This window comes from Podarcis erhardii (genome assembly GCF_964252035.2).
Source record: "Podarcis erhardii genome assembly, chromosome: 15".
In the NCBI taxonomy this organism is placed as follows: Eukaryota; Metazoa; Chordata; class Lepidosauria; order Squamata; family Lacertidae; genus Podarcis; species Podarcis erhardii.
In genome coordinates, this window is record NC_138505.1 from 11,137,611 (window position 1) to 11,155,966 (window position 18,356).

The window sequence follows — 18,356 nt, forward strand, 5'->3', positions numbered from 1 at the left end:
CCAGCACAGCACACAGAACGCCGTTTACCTTCCTGCTGGTAAGTGGTCCCTATTTATCTACTTGCACCCGGGGGTGCTTTTGAACTGCTAGGTTGGCAGGCACTGGGACCGAACGACGGGAGCGCACCCCGCCGCGGGGATTCGAACCGCCGACCATGAGATCGGCAAGTTCTAGGCGCTGAGGTTTTACCCACAGCGCCACCCGCGTCCCATATGTACACATAAGTATATGTACACATAAGTATATATAAATATACACGTAATGCATCTCTGTCTTCCATTGTCCTAAACTTGGCCTCTTTCATGTGCATGTATGTAGCTGATACTTAGTAGATTATTATTGTTATAGACATCCAATATTATTCAATATAATATAAAAACAGCTTTTGATTGGGAATGTTAAAATATTACTTTACTCAATGGATGGACCAGTTTTTCCTCAATATATTTTGCTGTTGCTGTTGTCCTTATAAAAAACACCAGTTTTGACATCAAAACTCTTCCCAGATTTTATCTATCCATTTCTTAACTTTTGGTATGTCCTGTAACCTCCACCTGCTTCCTTGTATATTTATTTTGCCAGCCAAAGACTCCGCCATTTGCTTGAGAACTGACTTGGAAATGAGTCCCATACAGCTCAATGGAACTTACTTCCAGGTAAGTGTTTCTAGGATTAGGACAGGTGTTGAGGAATGTGTGGCCCTCCAGGTGTTGTTGAACTCCAGCTCCCATCAGCCCCAGCCAGTCATGTCCAATAGTTGGGGATGGGGGCCCTGAAGAAAGTACCTTAAAAAGGATCTGAAGTTTCTATGATACCATTTCCCACACTTTAAAAAGCATTCAGGGGTTCAAACCATGTGGACTAGTAGCAGTCAGAACAGAGAAGGCTCCCACCCTCCACTTAAAAGTAGTTGTGGGTTTTGGGTGATTTCAACTCTGAAGCAGCCAGCATGCTTTCACTCACTGTAGCAACATCTGTAATAATAATAATAATAATAATAATAATAATAATAATAATAATATCCTGTACACAGCCAGAGATAGCAAAAGGGATTCTACAAAAGAAAAGGTCCGGACGCTGTGTTTAAAGATGAAGAAAAAAGCTGTGTCAGAAATTGGCAATCTGTTGAGTCACAACTGCAATTCCCACCCTTAAATTGGCTTCTAGCCAATGGATGAACCATCATTTCCCTCTGCAACCCACTCCCCCCCTTACTTTGGACGGAAGAAAAAAGAAAAAAAAACCACATACAAACTGTTGTAATTTATGATCTCATCAAACGACTGCCTGCTTGCGTCTTTTGTACTTCAGCAAAATTGGAGGGGGGGCCAAGGAAGGCTATAAAAAAAATTACCTTGCTTCAGCCAATCAGCAGAAGCCAAAAACAGCTGTTAAAAGGAGCTGGATGCTTGAACGAGCAACTATAGCGCAATTTAATAAAGGAGGAGAGATTAATACACACATATAAATATATATATCACATACACACATTTTCTCTCTCTTGCGCTCTTTCAAACTCAAAAAGTTCCCAAGGATTCTTAGACAGACGCGAAGAAAAGAGAAAACGCCAACTGGAATTGACATCGATTTCTTGTGGTTTCTTTTCCTTTTCCCCCCTCTTCCACCGGCTTTTCATTCAAGCTCCTTTATTCAGAAGGAAGGAAGCCCCCTTTTTGAAGAGAGAGGTATATTTATATATTTGTATTTCTTTAAAAATTTGGAACAAAAGGAAAGGAAAACCTCAGCTCCATCCTGTTGCACAGGCTTCCAGATCGCTGCCGGGTTTTTTGTTTTAAAGAAGAGTGTGTGTGCTGAAAAGAAGACAGCTCAAAAAGACTTGGCATTGAGGTGGGGAAAGAGAGAGAGAGAGAGAAAGAGAAACCCCACAATTATGGAAAAGGGACTTCTTGATGGTCCATTTTTAAGAAATTTAAATAGGCAGTGAGGGACTTCATGCTGGGGTGTGTGAGGTGGTGACTGGAGGTGGATTTCAAAACCCAGAGGAGAGTGGATGATGCTCCTTGCTTAGGTGCTGTGAGCCACAGATAGGACAGAAGGAGCGACCTCAATTGCCTCCATTGACTGCTCACATCCTTTGTGTGCATCAGCCGAGTTGTTGATTTGTGTTTGTTTTTATTTTTGCTAATCTTAGGGGCTCCTCTTTTTCCTTAAAAGAATCTTCTCCCTCAAAGATCACCAAGCTTTGCCCTTTCTCCCGGCAAGGTTGCTTTTAGCAAAAAAAAAAAAAGTTCCAAATGTTTCTTCTTTGGTTTATCACCTGCTGCCACCTGGTCCTCGCTGTGGACGAACGGGCCCGTTTCGGCCAGTATCAAGAAGAAATCATTTTCCCCGAGAGACTCAATGCCACATTCCATCCTGCGGGTTGGGATGAGGGCGACATGCTAGACAACGGCCTGGGTAGCAGCGGCAGCTCGGATGTGCGGCTCTCCTACCGCCTTCGCGTGTTCGGTGAAGAACTGGTCCTAAATTTAGAGAAAGACCCCAGCTTCGTCGCAGAGGGCTTGACGGTCCAGTATTTGGGCAGGTCGGGACAAGCAGTGGACGGCTTGGCTGAGCAAGGGACCTACTTCACCGGCACAGTGAACTCTGACCCGGAATCGATTGCGGCGGTCAACTATGATGGGGCATCGCTGCTGGGAGTGCTTCAGTACCGTGGTACCGAGTACCACGTGCAGCCCCTGGAAGGGGGAGCCCCAAACACGGCAGGAGGAGCCGGCGCCCACGTGGTGAGGAAGAAGATGCCAGAGAAAGTGGACGGGCCAATGTGCGGCGTCGGGTCCCAGGCGCCAGAGAGCATGACAGCCCCTGCAGGCAAACCATTGCCGAAGGGCGAAGCATCTCCCAGGAGAGCAAAGGTAAGAGCGGGAGCATGCTGGGATGGGGGGGTGCGGCTGCCAAAAACACTTACCGGGAATACTTTGCACACGCCATTTAGTTCCACGTTGCACTCAGGGCCAGCTTTTGAGTCCTTGTTTTAGCATTTCTGTCTTGCTCTTAAAGGAAGCTGCATGATACAGGCTCAGACCACTTGTCCATCTAGTTCAGTGTTGTCCACAATGGCTGGTGGTAGCTCTCCGGGGTTTCAGGCATGGGATATGAACAGCCTGACCTGAAGGGCATCGCGATTGAACCTGGGTCCCTCTACATCCATTTTGGTAAGGCCCTTCTCCCCACCCAAAAGGTTCTTTGGAAGTTTCCGGTGGGAATGTTCTCAACTGCCCACTATGTCTCCATTTTCCTGGGAGCCCGTAGCAGTATCAGGTATCTAACAGAGGTTTGGTGCTCACTTCCGTGTTAATTGCTTCCGGGTGGGAAATCCATTTGCAACCCAGTTAACCCAGGAAATTGTGGGGCTTTTGCACTTTCCGCAGTTTTTGTACTTTCCGCAGTTTTCATGCATCATGCTACCGGCATTCACATGTATTTGGGGCGGTATTCCGGCTTACAGTTTGTTTCTGTCATTTCCATTGGCGAATCATGGGGGAACAGAGGCACGCATGCGCCTAAAGGCTGGCGATGTGTCCAGTGATAGGTCAGGTCACACCACGCCCACTTGTGTGAATGAAATTTAGTACGGCATGATGAGATGCCAATATGAAAGCCACTTTTCCATAATGCAACAGGCAATGCGGTGGAAAAGGAACTTTGGGAACCAGAACAGAAGCGCCTGCATTATAGCCAGGCAAACTACCGCAATAAACTCCATGTCTGAATGCCCCTTTAGTTGGATCCAAGAGAGGTGTTTACTGCTGTTGCTGCTTCTCCTGACAAGCTTGGAGAAAGCAAGTGAACAGATGGCAATGGTGAGGAGGAGGAGCAGAGCCAGGAGGCTCTGGGGCATCAAAAGTAGGGCCCCTTTTGGGAAGTGGGGCCACAGTAAATGCCCAGTGGGGTTGATCCCTGACACTGGCTGTGTACAGGGACTCTTGAACCAATGGCGCCTGGTCTTGCCATATAAGTTATGAATTGTTTCCTTATTGTGGTTCAACCTTCCCCGACCTCATGCCTTCCAAATGTCACTGGACACTAAACTCCCATCAGCCTCAGCCAGCATGGCTATTGCTCAGGCATGATGGGAGCTGTAGTCCAAAAGCATCTACAGGGGGTTAGGGAAGGCTGTCATTGTCAACAACACTGGCCTGGTGAATCCATCAAAGATATTGATTCCTGGCAGGATCGCAGACACAGCAAAGTGTCATTAGTAAGAACCATAGATACGAGGCAAAACTGCATACAGAGATATGAACATTAGGGGAGATTTACACTAAAGTGTTGATGAATTTTCGTGAGGACTTCCCTCCCCAGCCACCACCAGAAAAAATATGCAAACTGATGTGAAAATGCAGAAAGCCAAATGTATGTAAAGTTGGAAAAATGAGACATTGAGAGATGTTGAAACTGACAGGTTGACCCATCCCTATCCATACAGCACCTAGCATGCTGTTTCTGCCCAGCCCCATTGTTAACAAAGAAGTCTTCTTCTTCATGTTTTCATTTTGTTTGGGTCACATTTTCTAAAGGCATGTTAATTATGATATCTCTGTCACTCCCACTCAGTGGCAGGCGGGTGGTGGGGGATCTGGTTGCAGTGTCTGCATCCTTCAGATTCTTCCTTGGGGCCAAGTCTGAGAGATAATAATGGAACAGAGTGAAGCAGGGAACGCCCAGCCCCCAGACAGCGATTCTACACTTGCACCCACCACCCACCACAACCCTCCCCTCCTCTGACTGCTCTTTGCCCTGGCTGTGAGGTGTCATCAGTTGGGGTTGGGAAAGAGACAAGAAAAGTCTTGGCAAAGCTGTAGAAAGCCATCGGAGAGGCTGGGGAGAGAAAGCAGCTCCATGCAGATGCAAGCCATGGCCTCCCTGGTCTGGGTGCCATCTTGGAACAGCTGCCAAGATGTCTTGAGAAAGGAGGCCAGTGGTTAGAGGAAGGGAGGCTGAACGCAAAGGAGGACAGTGAAGGCTCCTGTCATAAGAACGCAGGAAGTTGCCTCATGCCAAGTCAGAGGACTGATCCATTTAGCTTAGCAGCTACCAGGGGCTCTCCAAGGTTTCTCCCAGCCCTAGTTGGACATGGTGGCTCTCCCTGGGATTGGCTATGGCGCCACCTACTGTTGGCCTCCTTGCCTTCTGCCCTGCTATTCCCAATGGTCACCAAGAACCCGTGCTGGCAGCTATGCAAATAATTTATCGTGTGCATTTTTGTGTGCAAATCTACATTATCATCTTCTTTCTTTTTGGGGGTGGGGGTGGGGGTGGTTTTCCTCTTTCTTTCGAGATGCACAGTTGGCCCCTTAAGTCTGATTGAGGCTCTACCTTTGCACACCAGCTTAAGCTCATTCAGTGCCACCAGCCAACCTGAACACATCTCTACTGTCGGGATGGAAATCTGCCTAGCAACTGTTGGGTGTTCAGGATGCTTGTAAGAAAGTTCGATTTCAAAGAGAAAGGGAGAGGCTCCTGGCAGTGGCTGGTGCCCACTGGGACCAGCAGGGCAGAAGAGAAGGAGGCTAACAGCAGGTGGCGCCGCAGCCAGCGGCAGGCAGAGCCAAGTGACTCTAGTTTTGAACCCATCCTCTTCCCTGTTGAGTTCTGCAAAGCCAACAATGAGACTGAAAAGGAGGAAGCCGACCCCACTGGCCCTCTCCTGCTTTGGTCCCGCCTCTAGTCCTGGAGGTATAATATAGCCGTGGCTGGTGACCCATTGGGATTGTCAGGGTGGAAGGTTGTGGATTTCAGTGAGAGCCATCCCACCTCCCATCGCCCCGTGATTTGAACAGTGGATGATACACACCAGCCCTTGAAGCAAGAGGAGAGCTCCTCTAGGCATGTGCAGAATTGCTCTTCCTCCGTACCGCTGAGTAAGCAAGCACAAGTTTAAAATTTGGGAGAGAGCGAGAGAGAGCTTTCAGATCTCAAAAAGAATGTGGCAGAGAGCATAAGAAAAGCTCTGCTGGATCAGGCCAAAGGCCCATCTATTTGCCATCCTGTTCTCACAGTGGCCAACCAGACGCCTCTCTGGGAAGCCCACAAGCAAGTCCTGAGTTTTCAACAACCCCCTCCATGAAGCAGAGGTAGTGTTTTATTATTTATTTCAATCATTTACAGACCACTTAATTACAATAGTCTCTAAGCATTTGTTCCAGAACCTCGGCACAATAAAAACGAGTTAAAGCTATAAAATCAGAATTCCTTTGAAATGCCTGCTAGAATAAAAGTCTGGCCTCAGCTGGAAGGGAGTTCCATAAAACAGGGTCCTCAATACTGAACACACAGTTCCTAATGGATAAGAGCCATTTATATTATAAGTAATATATTTCTTAAAAGCACTAGACTCCACTGTGCCTCAATCTTCCCAGAGGAAGCAATAACCCTGGGTAAGCACCTGGAACCCCTGGAATCTCACACCACTCTTGGAGATTGGGGTGGTGTATAACACTGTGCCTCTGAGAGAAGGGGGGGCTCTGAAAGTGACTACCCCAAATACCTCTATGACTGGGCAGGGATATAAGGAATGAGGTATCCTTGGCTCAAGTTGTCGCCAATTAAGCCTTGGCAATGAATACCAGAACCTTGAACCTGACCCTGACAGAGCAAGAGCAACTAGAACAAGCTTTTGAGCACCAGTGAAAGTCTGTCCCCATCAAATCTGACATCAACCCCGTTCGTATTTTGTCACCCCAACCCTTCACCTCTGGGTCTTCCTGACGCATGTAATGCAGCAAAGCCGTGGCAAGCTCTGACCTCACACGGTGGCGGAGATGTCTCAGCACCGCACAGGCCCCAAGAGACCTCGCCTCCTACTTAGCGGAAGGCAGGCACTGGTGCCTGGTCTCCTGCTGCACCGAAGGAGTCGAGGCTTGAGGCTCTGAGCCAACAGCAGAGACGGCCCTCAAAGTCTCCCTCCTTCCCTCCCTCAGGAATTTTGTCCAGCAGCCAGTCAAGAAAGCTACCCCACAAGCTCTCCGCTACTCATCTTCTTCCACGCTGCCTGGCTGGAGACATCAAGGCATTCAGACACATATGTTGTTTATTTGCTCAAATGGGGCCTGACAGATTAATCAACAGAAGCCCGGGGTTGATTAATCCATCCGTCAAAACTTTTGGGCCTTGTCGCCTAAGCCCCCTGACCATATCCAGCTAAAGAACTGTTTCCCCACCAAAACTGCTTAGTTTCAAATTCCCCAAGCCCTAAATCCTTTTTGGTGTCAGATATTTTACTTGCCACACATCCTTTGCATGCAATCATTTCAATAAAATCTATTTGATTTTAAAAGGTTGTTTTTTTAAAGTGTTCCCTGCCCTGCCTATTATTAACAGGAATCTAGGAAGCAGCCTAGTATAGCCCAGTATTGTCCACACCGACTGGCAGCAGCTCTCAAGAATCTCAGGCAGAGAAGAGTCTTTCCCATCACAATCTGTGGCAGGGTTGGGGAATCTAATACCAGGGGGCAAATGTGGCCCTTGGGTTTCTCCACAGGCCGCAGCCCATCTCACAAACCATATCCTCAAGTGCTTTTGGCTGGCTGAATGTGTCCTTGAAATGTGATAATACTTCTTGGCTGGAAGGAAGATGGAGAAATCTCTTTCTGTGTGTAGAAGCCCTTGGGGAAGTGCAATAGCTTAGAGGCAGAACGACTGCTTTGCTTGCAGAAGGTCACTGGTTCAATCCCCAGCATCTCCAGATACAGGACCCTGGAGAGCAACTGCCAATCAGTGTAGACAATACCAAGATAGATGGACAAATGGTCTGGCTCAGTACAAGACAGCTCCCTATGTTCCTGCATTTTGCATGGCTGGAATGGAACCTACCATACAAAGATAAGAGTCAGATCCACTGCTTCACCCACTTCTACATCTGCCTGCACCCAGCCCTGGTATGTGGCCCCTGGAAGATCACTCTGGAGGAAATGCAGCCCCCAGGCTGAAAATTAGGTTTTCTGTAGTGTACTTCTAACATGAAACAGCGTGGAAGTTCCTGCATTCAAAGCAGGTGCTCTGCCACTGAACTACAATCCTTCTTCAAATATAACTGGCTAGCAGACTTGTACCAGACGCTGCTCAGGAATTCTAAGAAACAGAAAAACCAGCGCAGTCTTGAAATCAGTCCTTAAAATCAGCGTAGTTTTGAAAGGTTCGTTCTGCCATCTTGATTCAAAATGGTGTCCAACTGTATCCAAAGGCAGACAAAAACCTGCTCCTCAAGCTCAGGAACTGCCACGAAAAAATCGGTTAAAATATGTGCAGTTTTGAACGGAACGGTCTGCCATCTTGATTCAAAATAGCATCCAAATGTTTTCAAAGATAAGACAAATACCTGCTCCTCAATTTCAGGAACTGCCATGCAAAAACTTGGGGTATCGTAAGAGGTGTCCAAATGCATAGACAACAAACAGCTTCTCAAAATATATAGCAGATAACATTAATTAAATTGATGGATCTGTCATTTCATGTATCCCCACCCAGTGTTCTGTCCCTGCCTAGGCACTTAGGGAAATGCTTGCTCCCCCATGGTGTGTGAGAATGAGGTTCACTTGCCCTCCTTCCAACTCACCTCTCTTCATCCCTTCTGTTCCCTGCAGCGGTTTGCTTCCATCCCACGCTATGTGGAGACTCTGGTGGTGGCTGATGAAGAGATGGCGCATTTCCACGGCGCAGGCCTCAAGCGTTACCTCCTCACCATCATGGCAGCGGCCGCTAAGTTCTTCCGACACCCCAGCCTGAAGAATCCAGTCAACTTGGTCGTGACCAGGCTGGTTGTGATTGGACAATCCGAGGACGGGTTGCGGGTGTCTTCCAACGCTGCCGAGACGCTGCGGAATTTCTGCACGTGGCAGAAAGGCCTCAACAAGGAGAGTGACGAGGATCCTGAGCATTTCGACACGGCCATTCTCTTCACTAGAGAGGTAAGTGAACTGCTGCCATGTATCCCCCTATATGCTGCGCAGAGAACTCGCACAACTAAAATTCTGCACCAAGGAAAGTGGCCAAATTCTGCATAAATTCTGCAAATTGGTCACACTGGCATTTAGCGATAGGCTTCTTACTTTCCTAATCTGCGAGATGTTCCAGGGATTGCAGCAAAATACAGGTTTGGTTTCCTTTGGGTGAAAAAGAGCCCCCAGAGGCTTAAGGGGTATTTGCAATAAGTAGCTAGTTGAGAGCCAGAGGGTAGATAAGACTAGGACCAGGAAGTTCTGGGTTCAAATTCCCTATTCAGCCATGAAGCTCACAAAAAAACAACAACCAAGGACAGATGATAGATATAGATAGATCAATAGATAGATAGATGATAGATAGATAGATAGATAGATGATAGATAGATAGATAGATAGATAGATAGATAGATAGATAGATATAGATAGATAGATATAGATAGATAGATAGATAGATAGATAGATAGATAGACAGACAGATATAGATAGGTGCCAACAAAAAGAAAATTAGAAGAAGGGGGGGACATTTTAAGAAGCTACTACATCCAGGTGGCGCTGTGGTCTAAAGCACAGAGCCTAGGGCTTGCCAATCAGAAGGTCGGTGGTTCGAATCCCCGCAATGGGATGAGCTCCCGTTGCTCGGTCCCTGCTCCTGCCAACCTAGCAGTTCAAAAGCATGTCAAAGTGCAAGTAGATAAATAGGTACCACTCCCGTGGGAAGGTAAATGGCGTTTCCATGTGCTGCTCTGGTTCGCCAGAAGCAGCTTAGTCATGCTGGCCACATGACCTGGAAGCTGTCTGTGGACAAACGGCAGCTCCCTTGGCCAGTAAAGCGAGATGAGTGCTGCAACCCCAGAGTTGTCCTTGACTGGACTTAACAGTCAGGGGTCCCTTTACTTTACCTACGAACTATTGTTCACTGGAGGTTGGCTATGATTCCTGTGTTGCAGGGAATCATAGCTAACTAGAACCTTCCAGCCCTACAGCTCTGTGATTCTATCAGTTCTAGCTTGGTCTGAATGCAAGTGTCTGACCATCTCTCCCCCTACAGACTTGCAGAGAGAGCTGATTTGGCAGCCAGTGGGTGCCTTCTCCTCCAGAAAGATACTGTAGACATTGCCTGCTGAGTCCTGCAGAGGGTGCCATCTCACATGTGGCCAGTGCCACCTTGGAGGCTCCTTCAGTGGCTGTTTCTGCCACACTGTGCATTGGTGGCCTTGATAATATGCATTTGTCTTTCCCTGGCAGGATCTCTGTGGGCGCTCTAGCTGTGGCACTCTCGGCATGGCAGACGTGGGCACTGTGTGTGACCCAGAACGCAGCTGCTCCATCGTGGAGGACGACGGGCTCCAGTCTGCTTTCACCGCAGCGCATGAGCTTGGTAAGTGGGGACTGGCACCTTGCACTCAACCAGCCATTTTGGGGGGCATTCCTATGGATCCACCCCTGTCGAAAAGCCAGGTAGTCTATTCCCAAGAGAGACAGAGGTTTGGAGTGCAAGCCTAGGCTTGTCTAGTCAGCAATATGAGTTTCATGAAGGATAATGTATCAATGACTATTAACCATCAGGGTTATGCTCTGCCTCGACTCTCGGATGCAGATTCTGTTCTTGAATGGCCGAGTAATTAATGCAAAATATCCTGCAGCTTCACAAGTTTATGGGGAGCTGGAGCTGAATTTTCTTTCTTTCTTTCTTTCTTTCTTTCTTTCTTTCTTTCTTTCTTTCTCTCTCTCTCTCTCTCTCTCTCTCTCTCTCTTTCCTTTCCCCCTTGGATAGGCCATGTCTTCAACATGCTCCATGACGATGACAAGCACTGCAGAGAACTGAACCGCCACTCAAACTCACGCCACATGATGGCCTCTATCATGTCCCCCGTGGACCCTGAAGAGATGTGGTCCCCGTGCAGTGCCCGCTTCATCACTGACTTCCTAGACAACGACCACGGTAAGACTTCACATTCCGATCTGCACATTCCTTGACTGTTCAGTTGGATCTTTTCAGCCCTGGTGGTCGAGCTTCCTTCCTCACCATCCTGGCCTCATGTGACAACTTAAGCACCTAGGGAGAAGGGGAAGCAATTCAATTCAGTTTGCATTGAAAGGAGAACCAAAACAATGCAAAGACGGAAAGCAGCCATTTTTTGAAATTCACACATCTCTAAACGTTGTAATGCTGTTGTCCGGCCAAGTGATGTGCAAAGAAACATAAAATGCATATGCAGTACTGGTGAATAGGGCATACCAAAGTGTATTTTTATTAGGGAACATTGTTTGGCAGAACTGTATACTCAGAATTGACAGATCTGCTTATTCCTAGGCCTAGAATTAACCAATCTTCTGGTTCCCCCTTCCTCATCCCTTTCCTTGCAGGTCGCTGCCTCTTAGACAAACCACGCGAACCCCTGCACCTCCCAGCTGCCTTCCCCGGCAGTGATTACGACGTGGACCAGCAGTGCCAGCTGAGCTTTGGGCCCGACTCGCGCCACTGCCCCAGCATGCGTCCCCCTTGTTCCTCACTGTGGTGCACGGGGCAGATCAACGGGCAATACATGTGCCAGACGAAATACTTCCCCTGGGCCGATGGGACACCTTGCGGTGAAGGCAAGAGTTGCATGAGTGGCCAGTGCATCAGCAAAGTCGACTTGAAGGCGTACAATGTGAGTAGACCCGCCAGCGGTATCTCTGCATTCCCAGGGCAGACATAAAGGACACAGTGCTCACTTTTTGAGCTGGGGAGGACGCATTGTACGGTATTGAATGCACTTCTTCTGTTAGCACAGGGAATTGTGCTTGCGTAATGGTGCTTTCCCTCTTCTCCTCCCCTGAATGGACACCATGCCCTCCCAAATCTGCTCCTGAGGGGAGCATCAGGACAGATTTAAGGGGTGCACAGGGGAAGGAGGGGAGAAGATCTTCTGCACAAGCACCAATTCTTACGCTAGTGGATCGAATTGCTTGGCACTACAGTGGATACAAGCCTTGGAAACCCAAGAACACAATAGGCACACACAAAGCACGTAAACTGATGTGGAAATGTAGGAAGTGAACTTAAGTTTAGAAAAGGAGAAACAGATACTGACAGATTCACCTGTCCCTACCATAGTGCTTGTGAAGTGCTTTGTACATTTGAAAACTCCATATGACCTATCAATTGTGTCACACAAAGCACCTTTTCACTCTCTCTTCCCTTTTCTCCTTTTTTGCAGATTCCAACCCACGGCGGCTGGGGACGTTGGGGCCCGTGGGGCGACTGCTCCCGCAGCTGTGGAGGGGGAGTACAGTACTCCACCCGTGAGTGCAACAAGCCTGTCCCACGCAATGGTGGCAAGTACTGCGAGGGGAAGCGCACCCAGTACCGCTCCTGCAACGTCCAGAATTGCCCCGATGGGAATGGTAAGATCATTTCCGCCGCTTTCCAACAACATTTCTCAGGTGGACCTGATTGCCACAGCCTGCCCTGGTGCTTCCTCGCTTGTGTTTCTTACTGTCTGAAACCATAGCTAGCCAACTGCCAGCGAGTGCAGGCAATAGTGAGCAAGAGGGACCAATTGTCTGACTCCACATAAGGCAGCTTCCTATGTTCCTGTGTGCTAACTGTGTTCATTATTCCAAGTGGCACACAGGGGTCTTGCTTAATTGTTTAATATGGAAGAGAAAACGTGAGACGGAAGCAATCGTCAAGAGGTTTAATATGAATGTTGATGCCCATTTCACACCCAAAATGCACCTGGGGCCATTTTATCCTTGTCACCCAGCCCTAGTTGCAGATCTTAACCCCTGTGTGTTAATTCCCCTCCAGCTCTGACCTACCGGGAACAGCAGTGTGCTGTCTACAATCACCGCACGGACATGTTTAAGGACTACCCTGCCCCCATGGACTGGGTGCCCCGCTACAGCGGTGTGGCTGAGCGTGACCAGTGCAAGTTGACCTGCCAATCCCATGCCCTGGGCTACTACTATGTCCTGGAACCGAAGGTAAGTGTTACCATGGCAACGTGGGCCTCCCGTCCCTCAGGACACCCTGAGGTTATTTTACACTTAAGAGAACAAGGCTTTCGGAAACAAAATGCAAAGCAATGGACAGCTATCTGAGAGTGTGTAGGCGGGAGATGGGGAATCTGGAAGGTGTCGTGGGGAAGGAAGTAGAGGACCGAAGAGTAAAGTGATTTTCCCATAAGCCCTTGGGGCAGCAAACTGACTCTTGCTTGGTTCTAGGTGGCTGATGGAACACCCTGCTCCCCCGACTCCACCTCAGTCTGCGTCCAGGGGCGTTGCGTCCATGCTGGCTGCGATCGTGTCATCGGCTCGAAGAAGAAGTTTGACAAATGCATGGTGTGCGGAGGGGACAACTCTGGATGCACCAAGATCTATGGCTCTTTCACCAACCCTCAGTGAGTGACATTTCTTTTGCAGGTGCTGCTTTGTGTGGCGCTAAGACATTAGGACTGCACAATGTGGTTCCCTCCTTCCCAACGCCAAGCATTTCTTTACAGATAGTTGAGACCTTGCTGATGCCATTACTTCAACAGTTAAATATAGGCCTACGCCAAAAGTATCCATAGAAACCCTAATTCAAGAGCCCAGATATAAATGATGAATAGTTCTTGCATTTATGAATTTCAGGATGTATCCAAGAGTATGCCTACTTGGAGCAGATCCATTGAAATGAATGGAGTTGACGCCGGGCTCTGAGTATAACTTAGATGGATACAAACAGTGCTTTTTTTCGGGGGGGGGGGGATGCAGGGATACGCATAGCCCTAAACATTTTGTGAATCTTTGTACTATTGTCCATTTACTGTATTTATTTTCCCTGATTTGAACTATAAAATGGTTATTTTCTTGAGTCAAAATGAGAGTACCTGTAAACATTTTTTTTAAAGAAAAAAAGCACTGGATACAAATACATATATATTCATACTTACATGATTTGCTCCAATTATAAAACCATCCTGTTCCCATTCCTAACAAAAAGGTGTAAGAACTTCCATGCATTTTGAAGGGAAAGCTATAAAGTGGCTTCCCCTGCATGCACGTAAGTACATAAATTAATTCCAACAGAACTGGGCGATTTTTAAGAGCACCTGATTCCTAGAAGACCATGGACTGCTGTCTGCAATGAATCATGTCCATGGGTACACAGTTCCTGTATGACTGGGATTAAGCAGTATACAAAGTGTTGAAACAAATAAATAATGTGGAAAGGGCGGGACCTCTCACTCCAATCCCATCCAGCCCTAAGACCTGGCCTTTCTCGGACCAAGAAAACTTGTTCTTCTGCGCGAAATCAGAACAGCAATCCGCAGGAAAACCGGATTGCCCTTTGTTCTGATTCAGCACTAAAATGCAAGTTTTCCTGGGGAGGAAAGTGGCAAGGAAAAGTGTGAATGAGCTCTGAGTCTTGTGGAGACCTGGCTACCCTGCCCTCAGAGGCAGGCCTTTTTCCACTCTCCATCCCAGCTGATCCCTGATCTTTCTCGTCCTTCCGCCCAATCAGGTACGGTTACAATGACGTGGTCAGCATCCCGGCGGGAGCCACCAACATCCTGATCCGCCAGAGCAGCGGCCCATCGTCCTCCAGCGACGGGATCTACCTGGCTCTCCGCCGGCAGGACGGCACTTACGCCCTCAACGGCAACTACATCCTGGCACCTTCCGAGCAGGACGTCCACCTGCCAGGCGGAGTGAACATGCGCTACAGCGGGGCCACCAAGGCCATGGAGACGATCCTGGGGCGTGGGCCCCTGAAAGAACCGCTCACCTTGCAAGCCTTGGTGGTGACCGACCAGAAGACCCCGCGCCTCAAGTACACCTTCTTCGTCCCCAAGGCTCCAAAGAGGTTGTCGAGCCAGTGGCTGAAGCAGAAGGCTCGCATCTTGGAGGTCCTAAGGAACCGGCGAGGCCGCAAATAGACATGCGCACCTCTCGCGGAGAGGTGGTTCCTGGCCAGGCCTCCTGACTTGCTCTGGCCCCTGCAACCCACAACGGAGGCAGGCGTCTGCATGGGAAGGGGGCTCAAAAGGCACGTCTTCTTAATGTCGCTTTCCCGAAGATGACCAAACTGCACCAGACCTTCCCCGCTGACCCCACAAACAAGAGACCCTAAGCAGCATAAGCTGGTGCTAGGTTTGCTTAATGGCTCAGGGACCTTCCAGGACCTTCTGCAGCGTGTTGCGGACTCTCTTTCTTGGCTCTGCCTGGACATTTGAAGACTCAGGACACAAACCAAGTTGTGGGGGAAAGGGGAAAGCACCCAGAGGTTGAAGGCCTTGTATGCCTGAAAAGGTTTGACCTCAAGTGTGGGGTTGTCAAGCCAAGCCGTTTCCTCCTCCCTGCGAGGGATCTGCTAAGTTATAGGGCAATGGTCAGACAGGCTTCAAAATGGAATCCAGGGTGAGGAAATGAAAAAAAAGCCCCTTGCTGTTTTTTTGTGGTTTTTCCGGGCGGGGGGTGGGGGTGGAGATGAGCGACAGGGAGAAGCAACAGAGCTGACTGAAGAGAACAGGCATCAATTCTGCAAAAGCAACATCTGGCTTAGCCCAGGCCGTCAACGGGCCTATTCTCCATTGTGCTTGTTCCCTCAGTTTTTTTATTCCTGTCCGCTCGTGTACTGTATTTATTATCCTTTTTATTTATTCACTACTCTGGATGCATAAAGAGTATTAATTGTGGGGAGGGTTTGTGTGTGTATATATATATATATATATATATTTGTTGTTGCTGCTGGGTTTTTGGGGTTTTTTTTTTAAGCAGAACAAAGGAGGCAGCAATGTTCCTCAGCCTCACCAAAACTTGGCAAGTTTACACCACACGTTTTTTCTGGGGGAGCCAGAAAATGTGCTCGAATCAGCAGCGTCTACCTCAGCCTCTTAGCGCCTCCTCCTTCCCCCACTCTCTGCTCTCAAATGGGCTTTTTTTTGGCCCACCCCACAGCTGTCTCTGGCTTTGGACAGACTCTTCTGCCAGGACAGGCGAGCCTCTCTTATTTTTTTGGCAGCACGTGCCTTTCTCCTTTTTCTTGCGGCAATGACAAGGCACCAGAGAAATTACAGGCCTTGGTTTGGGGGAAAAGCCGTCCCGAAGTGGTCAGGCTCTGGGGCTTTTTCCTCACAGTAGGCCGACCTCAGTCAGACCTCCCTTCTTCCATGGTGCTGAGGGAGTTGCAAAGGGACCAGGCCTTTGTGCCTCTCGCTGTTGTGGCCTGCAGAAGAGGCCACTTGAAGGATTTCCTCCCCTCAGCCCAGAAAATAATGTTGTGTCTGGGCTGGTTCCCAATTATCACAGGTTGCGAGGGGAGCTGACGGCCCTAACATTGTGGGCTAGGAGGCACTGCCGAGTGAGTGGCAAGGGAATAAGCAGCAGCTTAGCATGAGGAGGCCATTAAAAGGGAATTATTTTTCCCAACCTGGAAAAAAAAGTGAGGGAAAGCAGGTGATTTCATCGAGGTGGCAGGGAGAGAGAAGGTTGCATCCAATGCCTAATGAAATCAATGGTTCGGACTAGCTTAGGTCCACCAATTTCAGTGGGGCTACTCTGAGTAAAAGTCAGTTGGCTATCATCCCTAGATGCCGACGTTCAATTCTTCTAAAATGAGAGCAGAGGTTAGTGGTTGCAGCAGTGAAGTAGGGCGAAGGTGGGAAACAATGGGACTCCACCAGCTCTGAGAGCGAAAGGATGCCAAGCCAGGGTCTTCTCATTGTCTCTCCCCTCCCTGAGGAGTAGAAGCACGTGGGCCAAGAGGCAGCAAAAGGGAACAAGAAACTCATTCTGCACATTGCTGTGCCAGAAGCACCAGCCCTTACAACAGGGGTAGGGAACAATGGGCCCTCCAGATGCTGCTGAACTGCAATTCCCATCATCTCTGGCCATTGGCCATGCTTGCTGGGGCTGATGGGAGTTGTAGTTGAGCAACATGAGCTATGCCCATACCGAGGCTGATACACACTAAGTTTCCCCCTGGAGGGGGTGAATTATATTTAAAACCTCTGTAGAACCAGAGGGAATCCCCCCCCCCACAAACAACTCCCCAGTTTTGTCAGTGATAGCCCTTTCCCTCAACCACAGGGACTCTGATAGTTAATAATTTAATTAAATTATAAATCGAGGATAGCAGCAAAAGTCTTAACTGGCCCCGGGGCAAGTCCCCAGGGGTCATGAGGTTGGGTTTTATATTCGTTTTGTATAGAACAGTGTGTTTGATCTTAATAACTATTGTTGGGGATCTGGGGTTATTTTTTCCCGTTTTGAAATAATAAAAACTCCGCCAGGTTATTTAATGCTATTTATAAACCCGGTGTCTTGGTGTGACTCTTTTGGTGGGTACCGTTATACTGCCACCCCTGGTATTTAGCAGTGGCTTGGGAGAAAGAATTAAGAGGAGGGGTGAGGAACCTCAGGCCCAGCGGCCAAATGCAACTTTCCAGATATTTCTAGCTCAGCCCTGGGACTGAGTTATCTGTCCTAGGCAGTGCTTCAGTTTCACTTGGTGGCACATAGCTCAGCGGTAGGGTGTCCACTTCCCGAAGCAGAAGGTCCAAGGCTTCCCCTGATAGTGGAAAAAGATTCCTGCCCCAAATCCTGGGAGACCTACAGCCTGTCAGCTACACTGAGCTACATGGCGCAATGGCTCGACTCTGTCTAAGGCAGCTTCCTGTTGCAAAGTCTTATCTCTGACCCCATGAGCTCAGCTGGCCAAAATGCAGCCTGTTGACCAGATGCGACCCTGAAGCAATATCATCTGCATCTTTAAGGCGGTTTCATCAAGAAGCAGTGAAAAGCCGGACCTCAGCTTCCCTCGCTAGGGAAAGAAAAGCTTTCAAGCTGTAAATGAGAGAGGGAACATTCTATACTTTTGGGGTGGGGGAACCAGACACCCTTGGCCACTGGCCAAGCTGAATGCGGCCTGCTAGGAGAGGAGAGTGCAACAATATCGCCTTGTTAGATCTTGCTTTGGGCTTGGTATGCAGTGCCTCAGGAATTCCAGAGGGGACACACTTCAAAATTATATGAACGTTATGACACCCATACTATCTGTAAGGGGATGAGGTCGTGTGGCAGACTGTTGTCTATGGAGAACAGGCTGTGCCACAACCATCCAAATTTTGAGAAGGCAACTCTTTTGTCTGTTAATGACTTTGCTGAGTTTACTCGGTTATGGAGGCCACTTTCCAGGCAGATGGGGTTGGACCAGCCTTTAAATTTCCCAAAAGGCACCAATGGAGAAGTGAAGTCAAACTGTTGGAAGGTTGCAGCACCTGCTGTGACTGCAAAGACCGATACGGGAGAGACATGTTTTGTTGCAGGTGGGACAGATGAAGGTGTATGGTATCCCTCCCGACAAGGTTAGAACTGCTGCTTTCCACATTGTTTTTGCTGCATTTGTAGCACCAAAGTGA

General features: G+C 48.5%; 1 protein-coding gene across 3 annotated transcripts; it reads left to right on the forward strand.

The window, feature by feature from the left end:
* The first annotated feature begins 620 nt into the window (after positions 1-620).
* ADAMTS4 (ADAM metallopeptidase with thrombospondin type 1 motif 4) lies at positions 621-17,250 on the forward strand. Of its 3 annotated transcripts, none has more exons than XM_081840929.1 (10): positions 621-657; positions 2,225-2,877; positions 8,608-8,931; positions 10,210-10,342; positions 10,739-10,906; positions 11,332-11,618; positions 12,168-12,354; positions 12,761-12,936; positions 13,177-13,352; positions 14,459-17,250. In XM_081840929.1, exons 2-10 carry the CDS (start codon positions 2,257-2,259, stop codon positions 14,871-14,873), a joined length of 2,487 nt encoding a protein of 828 aa, XP_081697055.1. In that variant the 5' UTR covers positions 621-657; positions 2,225-2,256; the 3' UTR covers positions 14,874-17,250. The 3 variants fall into 3 exon arrangements, with proteins under 3 accessions (XP_081697055.1, XP_081697053.1, XP_081697054.1); XM_081840927.1 differs by lacking the exon at positions 621-657 and adding an exon at positions 1,035-1,686 and having other exon boundaries at positions 2,154-2,877; XM_081840928.1 differs by lacking the exon at positions 621-657 and adding an exon at positions 1,035-1,686.
* Positions 17,251-18,356: the final 1,106 nt, after the last annotated feature.

What these genes read in the sequence shown, in the direction of transcription:
- ADAMTS4 (XM_081840929.1), top strand. Translation starts at nt 2,257, where the DNA reads ATGTTTCTTCTTTGGTTTATCACCTGCTGCCACCTGGTCCTCGCTGTG. An exon ending in TCGACTTGAAGGCGTACAAT is followed by an intron (nt 11,619 to 12,167) that starts GTGAGTAGACCC and finishes CCTTTTTTGCAG; the next exon opens with ATTCCAACCCACGGCGGCTG. An exon ending in GGCTCTTTCACCAACCCTCA is followed by an intron (nt 13,353 to 14,458) that starts GTGAGTGACATT and finishes CCGCCCAATCAG; the next exon opens with GTACGGTTACAATGACGTGG.